The sequence below is a fragment of the Poromitra crassiceps genome (genome assembly GCF_964638095.1).
Source record: "Poromitra crassiceps genome assembly, chromosome: 9".
In the NCBI taxonomy this organism is placed as follows: Eukaryota; Metazoa; Chordata; class Actinopteri; order Beryciformes; family Melamphaidae; genus Poromitra; species Poromitra crassiceps.
Window position 1 is genome coordinate 23,213,164 of NC_139630.1, and position 16,244 is coordinate 23,229,407.

The window sequence follows — 16,244 nt, forward strand, 5'->3', positions numbered from 1 at the left end:
CAATTAATTGAGAAAATAATGGACAGATAATGAAAATAATCATTAGTTATCAGTAGCCCTACGTTTGGAGAAGCCGTCTCGGCCCGTGGACGGCGTCTCGGTGTCGCTGGGCGCCGTGAAGGAGCCCGTCCTCTTGCGGGGCATGGCCAGGATGTCTAGCCGCGACAGCTTCTTCCCCTCAGCTGACACTTTACATGGAGCCATGGTGTCAGAGTTCTGCGAGCCGCGGTCGGTCTCGGCGCCCTCGTTATCCGAGGTCTCGCCCAGGCGCGCGCGCCGGAGCATGGAGGCTCGGGTCGGCCGCGGCGCCGACAGGCTGTTGGAGCGGGTGAGAACCTGCTGATTGGCCGTCTTGGCCATCTTCTGGGAGGGGGGGGGGGGGGGGGGGGAGGGATCACAAGTTTCATCACGATGCAACATTATTTCAATTCTTTAGACAATATGATAGCACAAAGGCTGCCACAATACAATTTAGATTTGATTAAATCTAATTTAATGATTGGTATGAGACGATATCTTATGTCCATTTAGAAACATGTATATCAGATGCAAGCAACTAAAATATGATTTGCCCATTTTATTATTGAGCTCTTCCAGACATTTAAATGGAAAACAATGTATTATTTTTAATAGAAATGATCAAAGTAAACCTATTGTTCACTATAAGTGCCTGAATTTCCCCACGGGGATCAATAAAGGTTTCAATCAATCACATTTCTCATTTGAGTATCTAGAAAAGCGCTATATAAGTTGAATGTATTATTATTATTATTATAGTAGTGTGGAAGTGTGTTTATGTAGAGACGTTGTGCCCTGTGTGTATTTTTGTGGTCGAGCGAGGCTGTGTTTATGAGGACAGAGAGAGTGCCGGCAAACCGTTGAAACGCAGGGATTCAACTTTTTTTCCTGGATAGTTTCCCAGCGGTTATGGTATAAAAGCACAATTAAACACACACATAGCTCCAAACCATCGAGGTATGAGCTCCAAAGCCAAATCCGTACCGACCACGTCCAAACAAAATGTAAACGGCACCAAAATCAGGCAGGGGGCAGCGTCTGACCACAAACACACTGCCACAGTATTTAGTGCAGTGGTTCTCAAATGGGGGTCCGGGGACCTCCAGGGGTCCATGGCACTTTGCCAGGGGGTCCGCAAAACGTTTTCAGGGGGACGGGGACTTTTTTTGTGTGTAAAAGCTTCATAGTTCAACGAAAATATGTTATGCTTCAAATCTAAAATGGTTCATGGATTACATTCTAATCTGACAAACCTATCAATTTAAATGTCAAGCACGTTACTGTGGAAACAAGCTGAGCCCAAAATCACAAATCAGAATGAGGGGGTCCCCGGTATATTTTCTATCTTATAAGCATAAGGGGTCCGTGGCTGAAAAACATTTGAGAACCTCTGATTTAGTGTGTCAGAATTTATGTTTTTGAGGGGAAACCTTTCTATAAGGATAACAATATTTTTTTTTTATGAAATAGTTGCATAGTATACCTTTAACACATTCACTGCCAGCCGTTTTTTTTTTACTGTAGGTAGCTTCTGCCAGAGGGTTTTTTTGAGGATTCTGGCTCATCTTTCAAGACCCGAGGATTCTTTTCTGCTAAGATTTTGTGAACACAAAATATCTCAAAAGAACTAATAGAATGTGTGCTTTCTCTGTCTAAAAGAGTTAGTTTGTAGAGTTAGTAGTTATGTAGGCATTAGCACTTGAATACAGCATGGTTTCAGCGTCTGAAAATTTAAGCTGAGATAAATAGCTTTTTGTGAAATGCGATAGAACAGTCACTTTAACCATTCATTTTTGGCATCAGTAAGACGTCAGACATCTAAACAATAGTTTTGAACAGTAATTTCCTCCATAACAGCAGGAAACCCCCCTCTACTTCAAACTCCTCCCTCCGTGTGTGTTCTTCTTGGCTGCAGCGGGCGTGTCACAAGCTCGTTTCTGCTGCTGCTGCTGCTGCTGCTCCTGTCTGCTGGCGGCCGCTGGGCGAGGATGGGCTCGCTCGTTTCTTGGGGTTTCGGTTGAGAAACCCCAAGAAACGGGGTTTCTTTTGCGATTCTGGTCTTATTTATGCTGCGCGTTTCAAAGTGTGTTGCACCCATAATCTATTATGCAAATTTGCAATCCCCCACCGCCAGCAATCAGCGCGAAAGCGAAAGCGTTTTCGCCAATCCATTTTACAGTATGAGAATGGTTTCATCGCGCGTTCCCCTGCAGTTTTGGCTCTGCTTTTTCTAGTCTGGAGAGCACTGTCGCCACTTAGTGGGTCGGTGGAATGGGTTGTACACGTTCGGTGGCTCCAATATTTATATAAGAGATGTAAAAGGGTTGGATCAACGTCCCACCGTCAATTTTTTTTTTTTTTTTTTTTGACGTATCAACTCGTCATTGGCAGTCAACCGTTGGATTTTTTTTTGACGTATCAACTCGTCAATGGCAGTGAACGTGTTAACTTAAAGACCCCCTAAAGTCAAAATCAGTATTTCTTCATGTTCCTACAGTTGGATGTCTGAGCTTCACTGTGCAAAATGGTGTCTGTGCAGAGTTTGACACTAGAAGACAGTTTCCACAATCATCTGCTGAACGTGGAAAGTTTATCTGAGCTCACTGAAAAGGCTATTTTCAACCAGCATGATTCATGACATCACGAATACTGGAGCCAATCCCTTTGTCATGAATTGGGAGTGAGAATGTGTTGAAAGCTTGTGTTTTGTTTTCTGTGATGATTGGCTAGTTAGGTTCTAGATGACCCTGATTGGTTATTTTCGATTTTTAAAAATGAGGGAGAAGGAGCGGTTGTCATCTTAAAGGGGGACTAACCCCCTAGATATGTATTAGAACAGTGATTTGAAAATACCTATGGAAAAAACCAAGAAATGACATATGCTCTTGTCTATACTGGACTCTTTGGCTGTGTTGAAGTCCAGATTTTTTTTCGGAAATCGACGCCATTACAGTTTGCCTATTGCCTCAAAAATAATTTATTTGAGAGGGGCCATATCTGTATAAATATCAACAATTAGCCAACGCTGGTGGCCTGTATGGAAAGAGCTTTGCTCAAAATGGTTGAAAGTTATATCAATTTGGTAATTCAGTGGCGAACTAGAAATTTAATTATTTTTCTGCATGTAACTCTATGGCAGTGTGTTAAACTACGTTACGAGAGCAAAGTGGCATGGGCTCGTTACAGCAGCACACCGCACAATACGACAAACCCCCCGTTCTGGGGTAACACAATGCGAGATTTCTCTACGTCATTCCCTCGTCCAAGTTGCCATATAGTCCCTTTTTCATTTTAGTTTGGGGACTTTTCGTGATTCTTGTTAAAAGTTGTGCAAAAGTTTTTTCCTCTCAGCGCAGTGCAGGCTGCCTGCGCCTCCTCCCTCCTGCCAGACCCCGGCTGGCGAAACAGCCTGCTGTATGCATGGGGCGCTTGTAACCTCACGGAGCAACAAACAAACAGACAGAAATAGCTGGTGTGCGATTTAGAGAATACAGTCTGAGATTGGGTACAGGATTGAGGGAATCCCGCATCTGTTTGCGAAGGTGCGACTGGACAGGACGCTTTTCACAGACGGGCACAGTAGTCGGAGCGAGGCGAGTGTCTATCAGGGCTACTCAGGGCAGAGCTGCAGATCTCTCCTTCTCCTCCGCGCATTCAGTCTGTCCAAAATCATTACCGATATAATCTCAGTAGGAGGGATGCAGGGAAATATGATAGTAGCCGATGTGTTTAGAGAAGCTTTGTCACGTTGTCACGTCGTAGTATAGCGTTATATTTTACATGTGCGCTAAACTGCGACTATATTTGTTTGCGGAAATATCAGACTGCTCTCTCTGCTGCTCTCAGAGCACAGAGAGCCCAGCTGCTGCTGGCCTGCTGCGCGCGCCCGCGGAGCTTGGGGCTCGTCCATGTAACAGTACGACTCTCGCCTGCCTGGGCTGGAGACAGTGCTTGCAACTCGGACTGATAATATAAACATCATCATTCGAGCTTATCCAGGTAAGATATCAATAAAGTAATGACACATTCAGCGGGAAACTAACTATAATTAAGACATGTGCCAACTTTGACGACGTTTGGTTCAGTATTTTAAGAGCAAACTTCAATAGGAATAGGCTTGGAGTTCTGAGGAGCCGAAAGGGTACAGGGGGGGTAGGGGAGTAATTATCTTGAAATCCCATAGTCTTTGGGGACAACCTGACGTCAGGTTGTACCAAATCTCCCATTCATTTGAGAGAAAAAAAAAAAGCAGTCTTTGACCCTAAGAGGGCGCTTATGCCAGGTATGCTGCTGAAAAATGATACAAATGGTAAAATGGCAACAGTTTGGTGTCAAATGTGGAAATTCTGACCAGAATTCTTCACACATCACCCCCAAAGTCATATATATTGGTTAAAAGCTGAAAAAAAGTGTTTTGGAGGTTAGTTCTCCTTTAAGGATTTTAACAAGATAATATAATTTTTTTTCGTGTGGGGGAAAAACCATCAGACCCTTGATGACCTTTCAATTATGAACATAAGCCATGCACATCTATGCTTCATCACTTTGGATTTACAATGTTTATCTTAAAGATGATGATATACGTATATATATTAATATTTTCACTTTGCATCGATATCGATCTTTATAACAATACATCGATTTAAATTTTAGACTGATGTATCATCCCACCCCTACCGTCTTCCCGACGTCTTCTTTCTGAAGCGGGGTGGTGAGTTTCTTGCTGTGGCCGGGCGGCCGTGGCGTTTCGTGGTCAGATGACGCGGCTTCGGTCCAGTGCTGAGCAGAACCCTGCTGGCCCTCCGACAGGTCCAGCGAGCCGCGGGTTCCCGCGCTGCGCCGCATCTGCATACATAGATAGTCTTTATCTATGTGTCGTGCACCACAAGGTGCCCAGCCCGTATGAGCCTTACAAGACCCAGATACACTGAGTTCATCCAGACAAACAAACAAAACAAAAAACTGTAACTAATATTCAAAGTCAAACAGTCAAATAAACAACTTCTCTATTCTCAGTTTCCATGCGCTCCCAATAAAACTGGCTACACTGAAAACGTTGTCATGAATAACCATCATCTAACATCATAACATCATCTCTTGACCAAAACAATTCAGGCTTCTATTTTGCATTTTCTCAAATAAAAGCAGTCTTGGTTCATAACGTACAATGACACAAAAAATCCACGACCCCCAGTTCACATACAGTACAGCAGTGATACTCAACTTGCGGCCCGCGGGCCTGTGTGGCCCGCAATGGAATTGCAAAACAGTGCACCTGAACACAACATGCAAGATACCCGCTGAATAAGTGTCCAAATGTTCATTGTTATAGCATTTCAGTCTGGAATATGGAATATCTTTCAATAATCTATAATTTAGCTGCTAAATTGTCAAATACTGCCGTCTGCTTGCTACCCAGGCACTTATGTATGTACCGTAAATTCCGGACTATAAGCCGCGGCTGGAGCCAATCCCTTTGTCATGAATTGGGAGTGAGAATGTGTTGAAAGCTTGTGTTTTGTTTTCTGTGATGATTGGCTAGTTAGGTTCTAGATGACCCTGATTGGTTATTTTCGATTTTTAAAAATGAGGGAGAAGGAGCGGTTGTCATCTTAAAGGGGGACTAACCCCCTAGATATGTATTAGAACAGTGATTTGAAAATACCTATGGAAAAAACCAAGAAATGACATATGCTCTTGTCTATACTGGACTCTTTGGCTGTGTTGAAGTCCAGATTTTTTTTCGGAAATCGACGCCATTACAGTTTGCCTATTGCCTCAAAAATAATTTATTTGAGAGGGGCCATATCTGTATAAATATCAACAATTAGCCAACGCTGGTGGCCTGTATGGAAAGAGCTTTGCTCAAAATGGTTGAAAGTTATATCAATTTGGTAATTCAGTGGCGAACTAGAAATTTAATTATTTTTCTGCATGTAACTCTATGGCAGTGTGTTAAACTACGTTACGAGAGCAAAGTGGCATGGGCTCGTTACAGCAGCACACCGCACAATACGACAAACCCCCCGTTCTGGGGTAACACAATGCGAGATTTCTCTACGTCATTCCCTCGTCCAAGTTGCCATATAGTCCCTTTTTCATTTTAGTTTGGGGACTTTTCGTGATTCTTGTTAAAAGTTGTGCAAAAGTTTTTTCCTCTCAGCGCAGTGCAGGCTGCCTGCGCCTCCTCCCTCCTGCCAGACCCCGGCTGGCGAAACAGCCTGCTGTATGCATGGGGCGCTTGTAACCTCACGGAGCAACAAACAAACAGACAGAAATAGCTGGTGTGCGATTTAGAGAATACAGTCTGAGATTGGGTACAGGATTGAGGGAATCCCGCAGATTCCTGCTTTTTCCCCGTTTTTTGGCCTTTTTTGGCCCCTGCGGCTTATAGTCCGGTGCGGCTTATCTATGGATTTTTTTTCCCCCCCAAAAAAAAAAAAAAAAAAAAAAAATCTCTCTTTTTTAGCACTCTTTCTAACTATAAATCCACTTCTGTTTTAATTTCCTCTCTTGCCCTCTTTTCACCACACCGCGGACACTGTGTGCACTGTAAAAAAAAAACACAGGTGGTGTTGTGTTATGTTGTTTTGTTGAAATGTTAATAAATGGGAGCTTCCTCAAACAGCCATCTCTTTCCCGACAATCCCCTCTGTGCATGAACCCTTACATATGGTAATTAAACATTAAAACACAATAAAAAAAAGAAAAAAAAAAGAAAAGAAATACCATTAAAACACCCGCGGCTTATAGTCCGGTGCGCTTATATATGTAACAAACAGGCAATTTTGCAGGTGCGGCTTATACTCCGGTGCGGCTTATAGTGCGGAATTTACGGTACTTAACTCATTCATGGCCAAAGACGTCTTTGACGTGTTATCAGGAATAGCCCAGAGGGCCAATGACGTGTTTGACGTGTTTTTGTTTTTATTAGTGCAGCGCGTAGTTCAAAGACTTCCCCAGCCTCTGACATGTTATAAGGTCCCTAGCCTCAAAGACAAGCCGACAACACGCGATCAAACACATACCGCAGCTGTTGTTTGAAATGAGCAGGAGGAAAAACAGAGAAACGCGCTTCCTTGTGCAGAGGAGAAACGCCATTGAAATGCCCCTCGGCGCGCTGCACTGGTCGCCTTGCTGCAGGGCGAACCTGGATTGATTTGTTCGCGGTAGTCAAACCCGTGACGAACATGATCGATCCGGTTCCAGCGCCTGGTCCCAAAGCCAAGCCGGACCCGTTCCTGTGTCGCAGCATTCGTCCCAGCCCGAACGAGAGGAGGAAAACGATGCAGAGGAGGCTAGACGCTGATCTCAGACCAGATGGGTGTTCCCCTCCTATGCTAATTTGCGGGGGAAGGAGGTGCGATCCAGCAGCAGCTGTGGACAGAACTCTCTCTCTGTGTGTGTGTGTGTGTGTGTGTGTGTGTGTGTGTGTGTGTGTCTGTCTGTCTGTCTGTCTGTCTGTCTGTCTGTCTGTGTGTCTGTCTACACACTCACTCACACTGAGTAAACTGTATTGTTGAATGTAAAAAAAGCAATTCATGTATATATATATATATATATATATATATATATATTTTTTTTTTTTTCATTTGTGTCATAACGAATAATATTTACATGTCTGATGTCAATACAGTTCAAAATAAAAGAATTGAGAGCGAGTTCTGCCTGAGATTGTGTGCTTTACAAAAATGGCCTTTTCTCCTGTTTGTCTTCTCAGAGAGACCTTTTTGGTGAAAACAGGGTGTATATAAATGGCTATAAGTAGAGTACAGAACATGCTAAAAGCTCACTTTTTTCCCTGGTGAACCCAGAGACGTACATCTTCATTTTGAGGTATTGCAAATCACTTTGGTGCTAATAGATAATTTACTGTGGGTCTTGAAAGATGACCAACAATTATGAAAATCTTTGGCCTGTGCTAAATATTGGCAGTCCTAAACTGGCCATGAATGAGTTAACTAACTTAACCTAACTAACTATCCGGTGTGCACAACATTGTCAGACTAAACTCCGGCTGACACCCCAAAAACCTACAATCCGCTACAGAAAAATGTATATTGTTTGTTTATTAACTGGCCCCTGGCCTTCTATCATTTCACGAAAGTGGCCCCCGGGCAAAGCAAGTTGAGTATCCCTGCAGTACAGTCTCTCTTCAACAATGGAATTGAACATGCCCAACTCAATTGCCAGAGGGAGGGTACTCCTTCTCAGCTGGGCACATGGAGATCTTCTGGATCTATCCAGGGGTAACGTTACATATTAAGGTTCTGGACTATAGATGGTTTTCATGGAATTGTGTTGCTAGGGAACTGTTTGAAACCTGGCTTATTTCCTGCCAGCTATTGTATTAGCAAACACTGCAACAGGAAGTAAGCTAGGGACAATTTAGAATGTTTTTGTTGTCGAGTTAAAACCGTCTATACATGTTTTTAATTTGAATATATTATGTTTTCATTTGAACCAGATGTCAGTAGCACATTGCTCTTTATAGTGAAGAAATAACCTATGCTTAATATAGTGAACACTACAACATAAACTGTTTCTGAAAATAAATACATTTTAATCCCCCCCCCCCCCCCCGCCCGAGTTATACTGTATGGACTCTCCTGATTCGAAGCTGAATCGTTTGGTTTGAGCAAGTACAACTATTTGTATAAGCATTTTACGAAATGTCTATGGAAAAATAAATGGTGGATGAAATCCCTTGGTGCGTATGCTGAACGCGGAAGAGGGCGTGGGGTTGGCACTCTATCATGACACCGTCGATAGTTGTGTGCACGATCCCCAAGTTAAAAACTCGTTTTGCCGCTCTACCCTACCTGGAAGCGCTTGGCCGCCTCGGCCTTGCTCGACGAGTCCGTGGCCGTCTGGTTTCGCCGTTTCTCGGTCAGACGCTCGCGGGCGCTGAGCTGCCGGCCCTTCTCCTGGATGGACGGGCTGGAGGAAGACTTCTCCTTCTGCAGGCCGCTGATGCCCGGCCGCTTCTTGGGCGCCGCGGAGGAGGTCGTCACCGCGGTGTTCTTGTTGCTCACCAGGCTCACGGTGCTCGCCGTGTCCACGTCCGACTCACCGGACAGGGAGTCGTCCATGTGGCTGGAGGAGCCTCCTCTTTTGGAGCTGCGGCCGGAGCCAGACGAGTGGAACCTAGTGTCCAGAGAGGACAGTGTCCCGTCCGCCTAGGGGTGGACCACAAATCAATATATCAGTATTAGGGCTGCACGATATATCGTTTACACATCGACATTGCGATGTGCGCATGCGCGATAGTCACATCGCAGGACGTGCGATGTCAAAAGCAAATTAACTCGTCATGTTGCTTGATAAACTTTCACTTTAGGGGTAGCCTACTGAGTGAAATGCAGGCTCTCTCAAAGGAGAGAGACGCCCCGCTACTGTACTCACTCATTTAATGCTTAGCTTCAACACAACAAACATGCACAGAGAGCAAAATTGAATTGTTTTTGCTTATGTTGCGTTGCTGACAGTAGCCTGTCTGTAAACGATGTGATTGCGAGGCGGACTTGTCCACAGCTTGCATACAGCAGGCTGGCTGCTGTAACTCAACATGTCCGTGGAGTGGAGATATTTACTCTTGAAACACCAAAAAGCAAGACCGCAACTTATGACACGAAGGCTAAAGTGATTACTGAGAAGTTGTCCGTGTATCACCGCAGCTCTCTCTCCCCCTCAGTCTGATGATGCATCAGATGATAGCAGTAACGTTACGGTAGAGGTAATCATACATAGCGACTCATTTACACAAAACATGTCGGTGAAAATAAAAAGACAATAGACATAGCTGGGCAATTAAATATATATTTATTACTTTTCACGAATGAATTGTTTGTCACCGGTCGGCTGCATGTGAATCCTCGTCTCTGTACTGCCCTGCGTGCGCTCAAAAACCGGAACTCCCCAAATGCGGAGCGTACCACTTGGTAGTTTCTGGAGGGGGGTCAGACCAAGTGTGTGAAGTAACCATGTGTGAAGTGGCAGCGGTGTTTCATTGTTGATTTCTTGAAACGTTAGAACGAAAGAAGTTGAAAGCAGTGATTATAATCAATTAAATCTAATGTTTTTCTGCAAATAGCATCATTGGGAGGTAGATTCTGGCACTCAATATTAGGGGTGGGCAATATATCAAATTTATATCCATATTGTGATTTGAGACTATATGATCTTAGATGTTGGATGGTAATATGGTGATACAGCATACATGTTGTCTTTCCCTGGTTTTAAAGGCTGCATTACACTAAGTGAAGTATAGGCTAGTGACATTTTAAAGTAGAATGTCATAACTCACTTTTTCATGTATGTAAGTCATGGAAATCCATTGGTCAAAATGTGTATGCACCCTGATAGATGACGCTCTGAGGCCTGTCACAGCCCAGTGGTTGAGAAACATTAAAATACCTAATTTCCCCTCCAAAATCAGATGGACTCCTCTACAAAATCATCCCAATCATTCTAGAAATATTATTTTCTTTCAAATAGAGCTATTCTGGTAATCTGGTGAAAATCTGTATTTTTTCATATCGCAATATATATCGCATGGGCGGGGAATATCGCAATGTCAGTTTTTTCCAATATCGTGCAGCCCTAATCAGTATATATCGCCCATATGATGTGCCGCAACAGCAACGATATATGTGACACGGTCTGGTGTACGGCAACCATTTTAGGGCATCCTCGTCCGTCAGAGTATAGGATATCGTTCCTCAGTCTAAGCGTTGTCAGTTGTCATGTCTCCTATAGTAAACCGTCGAGTGTGCTCTGAAACACCTTCAGTCCTCACACTAAAACGCTGTCATTCCTCCTGCAGACTAGTTGTCAGACATCACTCAAACTAGCTGTCAGGCATCACTCCTCACGTCTCACACAAAAACGTTGTCGATGTCATAAGAGGAACATCTAGTTTAATAATCAAAGATTAAACTAGATGTTCCTCTTAGTGTTACGATGTTAATTCTGTTGGGTCTCATGGATTACTACTTTAATCTATTGTAAATAAATAAAAACACGCTTTTATTTTGAAGGCAAAATCACTCAACCGAAAGTGAAGTTGTAAGAAATTGTTGCTCATTTCATTTCACGGAAGAACAACCAAAAACAACGAATGACAGCGTTTTCATGTGATGACTGACAGCTAGTCTGCAGGAGGAATGACAGCGTTTTCATGTGATGACTGACAGCTAGTTTGAGTGATGTCTGACAGCTAGTCTGCAGGAGGAATGACAGCGTTTTCGTGTGAGGACTGAAGGTGTTTCAGAGCACACTCGACGGTTTACTATAGGAGACATGACAACTGACAACGCTTAGACTGAGGAACGATATCCTATACTCTGACGGACGAGGATGCCCTAAAATGGTTGCCGTACTGGTGAAAACGGTAACAAGTAAGCAACCGTGAAATTGCACAAATCTTCCCCATATTACACAAGTTTAGATGTTGAAAAACGCACTTAATATAACAAGCAACAGTTTTTAGGATAACTGAATACATATAATTTGTTAGCAAACTAAGCTTGTTCAGGCCAGGGCAAACCAAACTCATTCACAGTGGGCTAGCTAGCTCTTTTGAATGGCCTGCAGGGCGGCGACTCCACTGGCTACAAAAAGAATTGGGGTTACATAGAAGCTAGGCCGTAGCCATGGAGTCAACATTGGAGATGACGGTATACCTGTATACTGTGTATATATATATATATATATATATATATATATATATATATATTCAACATCACCAAAACATAATTGTTTCACCTCCGTAATATTGCACGACTTTGGCCGACCCTCTCCACGCCTTGATAACCTCCAGATTAGACTATTGAAACAGCAAACTTTATGGCCTCCCTTCCACTGTCCTCCAAAAATTACAATACGTTCAGAACTCAGCTAAGCGGTTGCCTACCCACTCTCGCTCCAGAGAACACATCGCACCCATCCTTCAACACCTTCACTGGCTTGGCTTCCAATACAGCACCAAATCCATTTCAAGATTCTCCTCATCACTTACAAAGCTCTCAATAATCTCACCCGCTCATGCCTGTCAAACCTCCTCCATCGCCACTCCCCCACCCGCCACCTCAAATCAGCTGAGGCCAACCTCCTGAGCCCCATCACCAGGAACAACCTCCTGAGCCCCATCACCAGGAACAACCTCCTGACCCCCATCACCAGGAACAACCTCCTGAGCCCCATCACCAGGAACAAGCACTGCATCATGGGGGACAGAGCGTTTGCCATCACTGCCCCGACCCGCTGGAATTCCCTCCCTTCAAACATCCGAAACTCAGACTCACTCTGTTAAAAAAAGAAAACTCCTTTCAACACCTTTTCAAAAAAGCCTACAACACCTTCTTCTTCTGCCATCTTCATTATCATCTTTCAGTCTGTAACTCGTATCTTGTATCTTGTATTTGTATGTGTGTCTGTATTTTCTTTATTTTGTCTATCATAAAGCATTTTTGAGTACTTAGAAAAGTGCTATCAATTATTATTATTATATAGATTTTGGCCATAATGGTCCAGCCTTACCTCGGCCTCTGTGAGGAAGGACTGTGCGTCTGGGGCGGCCTCCCTCCTCTCCTCCATGTCTCTGAGGGAGGGGTGGCTGGAGATGTGGGGAAGCCTCTTCATCTGGGCCGTGTCGCTGGGCCGCTCCCGCGTGAAGCTCTCCTGCCGGACCAGGGATGCCGACATGCAGACAGAGTCCCTGTCCTGGGTCTGGAGGTTGGGGGCGGAGGTGTTGGGTTTGACGCCAGTCCTCTGGGGCTCGTAGCCGCTCAGGTGGCGGATCAGGACGGTGGTGGGAGGGGCTTTGGCCGGGGGTTCTCGTACCCGGTCGGACGGCACCGGGCTCCGGGCCTCGGGTCTCGCCGGGCTCTCTTCAGAACCGATGTAGAAGCAGGTGGATTTGGTCGAGGGGGATGTCTTCTCCAGGGTTCCTACAGTATAGAAAAATATGGAATTTGCTTTTAGTAATTTCCAGGTCTGGTTAAGTATAGAACATTTGAAAGAGAAGGTGGAAATGTTTCCAGGCTATTGCCCATATTCTGTTTTAGAAAATAATAAATTCAGAATTTGTCAAATAAAAAAGTATAATGTATATATGATACAAGCTGAGTGTTTTTAATGGCGTTTGGAGCAGACAGCGCAGCCAAAATGTTTATCGCTGCGTGTGAGAGTCATGCACAGACACCGTGAAAATTAAATTATTTAACTTTTTTCAACTGATTTCCGGTTCTCATTTTAAAAAAGAGACCAAAAATATGGGGTAACAATAATATAATAATATACCAGTATAGGTAGCACCGGTTAGTTTACTTGCTCTTTGGCAGAGATGTTTGACAGTGGAACGTCAACTTTTGGCGTATGAGTGTGCGGCCGCATACATACTCAGAATGTAACATAGGCCTACATACTAACAGTTGGATTTTAAAGCCCTAATCAGTAACTTTTTCACCTTAATATAACAGCTTTTTAGTCATTGAAGATGGTACTCTAGCTGGGTTTCCATCCAAATGTATCACAACTTTTAATCGAATTTTCAGAAAGTCGGCAAAATAAAATGCGAAACAATGCGCATTTCCATCCACTGCTATTTTGCGAATTATAGAGCTGTCAATCACCTCGTGTTTGAGGCTGTCTGAGCTGCTGATCAGCTGCTAGACTCGATATACAGCTCCATTAAACACATCTAACGTTATTAATTTAAAGTTTCTTGATGATCTACAAGTAGACAAAGGTACCATAACGCCATTTCTGGATTACCAGGTGCGACTCGGCAAGCATAACGTTATAATCCACGGAGCAGATAGTAAGTGAATACAATTTCATTCAATTCTAGAAGTGAGTCGCCTTAAAGTTAATATCCCAGTCTTCTTCTGTTTACCACGGCGGGTATTGCAGTGATCAAGGCAAACTGTGTTGTTTTTGAATGGAGAGACAACGGAATATCGCTTAAACTGTTTCCACCGCACGTTTGGCATTTTCCTTTTATCGATACACCCGACTTTGAACACTTTGAACACAACGCGTGAACACTTTTTTGCGATATTTGGAGGTTTTTGCGAATTAGGCAGCGTTTCCACTCAGTTTTTTATGCGCAAATTGAAATTTCGCATCAAAACAGGTGGATGGAAACCCGACTAGTGACTTGTAACAGGGAGAATGTCACCTCTATTGGTCCCACAGCGCCCTCCAAAGGCCTCTCCTGGGACTAAGCATTTTTGTGCCGGCGTCACAGAGGCAGCATGCGCACATGCGCTGTACAGCAGAAGCGTTGTGTTCATGAAAACAAGGAAGTAACTCGGTGCGGATTTTTGTTACGAAAATAATGTTTCACATAACTATGGATTATTATTTCATCACGTGGAGAGTACCCGATGTCACAACATGTACATAGAGCTTTCTGGCGCTGTGTTTTGTTGACTTTGAATGGCGATATCGATATGATACTATTGCGCCCAGAGGGCGCTGTTTCTCCAATAGCAAAACTTGGAAAAGCTGCTGAATGGGGCTTTAAAACCATTTATTTACCTAATAATCATCTAGGTATTTATACTCAGGTGTCAAATATGGTTGGAGAAATGTACAGAGTAATCTGGAAATTTGAGCCTGGAAAAGTCTTGGACTTTGAAAAAGACGCCATAGTTTGAGACACGGATCGAGGTTAATTACTGTTACAACACTGAGAATGTTTATAATGAGAACTAGCAGTCTATTAACAAGAGAATGTGTCAACACTTCTCAACTGTGCTGTGTTAAACCTATTTACTAACGTTAAACTCAAGCACTTTCAATGACCCACATCCATGTCTTTCAAGGCTTAGATTTTCTTTTTCTCTCAAATTCACAAACGTTCAACGATTTCAAGGACCCGTGGGAGAACCCTGTGTTTAGAACCCTGTGTTTAGGAACTCTGTTTTTGCTGACCTCTGAGCGGAGGGCCAGGGTCCGCGGGGGCCTTGGCCGCGGCACGGGCCTGAGGGCCAGCGTCCCCGGGGGGCTTGGCTGCGGCGCGGGCCTGGTGCCTCCGGGCTCTCTCCAGGACGGGGCCGTCGTCGGAGCGGCTGGCATCGCTCAGGCTGTCCGGGTCCACGTCGTCCTGGACGGAGAGGCGCTGGGCGGAGTCCTGTGGGCGCGGCGGAGCCGAGGCGGACGCTCTGTCCGGGGTTTCTTGGTAAGACTCGTGGCGGATCAAGATGCTGGGGGCGGGGTTTTCTGGAGACTTCTCCGGGGGCACCTGAGGCAACAGCCTTCTGGTGCGGGAGCTGTGGCTGGACTCAGACTCAGAGTTGTCATAGCTGTGCCCCCCCACTGACCTATTCAGGAAGCGCGGATCTACAAAAAATATATAACATCACAGCTCATCGTCACAGCTTTTATGTAATCAGTGGACACCTATTGTATTTATTTAATCCGGTAAAGCCTGAACCATCAAATAATGGCCAGGAAATTCAAATTCTTGTGTGTTTACTGTTTATTAATCAAATCAAATCAAATCAAATATGATTGATGGATTTACAGATAAATTATCCAATACATTTTCAACCCGATTTCACTATAGAATAATTTACAAACCAATGAACCGCTGTGAGGCGACAGTGCTAACCACTGTTCCACCGTGCTGCCCTATCGACCAATTGAAGGTCCCCTGGTGCATGCTTTCTGCCCCCTGGTGGTTGGGGTTAGGCACTGCATGTATCTGATTGTACAGTACTGTATCCGTTTTTTCAGGAAAAGAATGATCACAAGATGACGTAGAGGCCTAAAAAACTCCAAGTCCAATATTTTAATTTTACTGCAAAATTAATACACTAATTTACACATTTTTCTCACAAACTGTGGAATGACAGTTTTGAAAACTCACCATCAAGAAATTCCCCTTGAGGAGGGGTGGAGCCAGGCTCATAGCTGTCTGCCAGACTGGCCCAGCGAGAGACCCATTTAGGTCCCTCTAGAGCTGCTGCGTTATCACACGGGAGCTAGAACACAGAAGACACCAGGACAGAGGTGGATATTTGATGGAGCAAAACACACGATACACATGACAGGAGAAACCAAGGGAAGAACAAAACGTGTGGACATGCGTTGGGAAGAGAACATGCTACGTAGTAATCCCTATTTGTCCACCTTATAATCAAGGGGCAACCTCCGCGGGTGAAAAATGAAGCCACTGCACAAGTGCCTTAAACCTGCATTCTTTCTAATGGGCAGCA

General features: G+C 44.2%; 2 protein-coding genes across 2 annotated transcripts in view; one reads left to right on the plus strand and one right to left on the minus strand.

The window, feature by feature from the left end:
• LOC310782079 (serine/threonine-protein kinase PAK 6-like) overlaps positions 1-16,244 on the plus strand; it is a 217,573-nt gene that overhangs the window by 48,644 nt on the left and 152,685 nt on the right. The gene's annotated exons all lie outside the window — the stretch shown is intronic.
• LOC310782217 (centrosomal protein of 170 kDa protein B-like) overlaps positions 1-16,244 on the minus strand; it is a gene marked incomplete at both ends in the record, with an annotated part of 61,878 nt that overhangs the window by 14,547 nt on the left and 31,087 nt on the right. Inside the window, 7 exon segments of the mRNA XM_083642899.1 lie at positions 63-64; positions 67-357; positions 4,696-4,863; positions 8,841-9,197; positions 12,571-12,968; positions 15,004-15,366; positions 15,896-16,010. Of these exon segments, the coding sequence (XP_083499025.1) occupies positions 63-64; positions 67-357; positions 4,696-4,863; positions 8,841-9,197; positions 12,571-12,968; positions 15,004-15,366; positions 15,896-16,010 (1,694 nt within the window).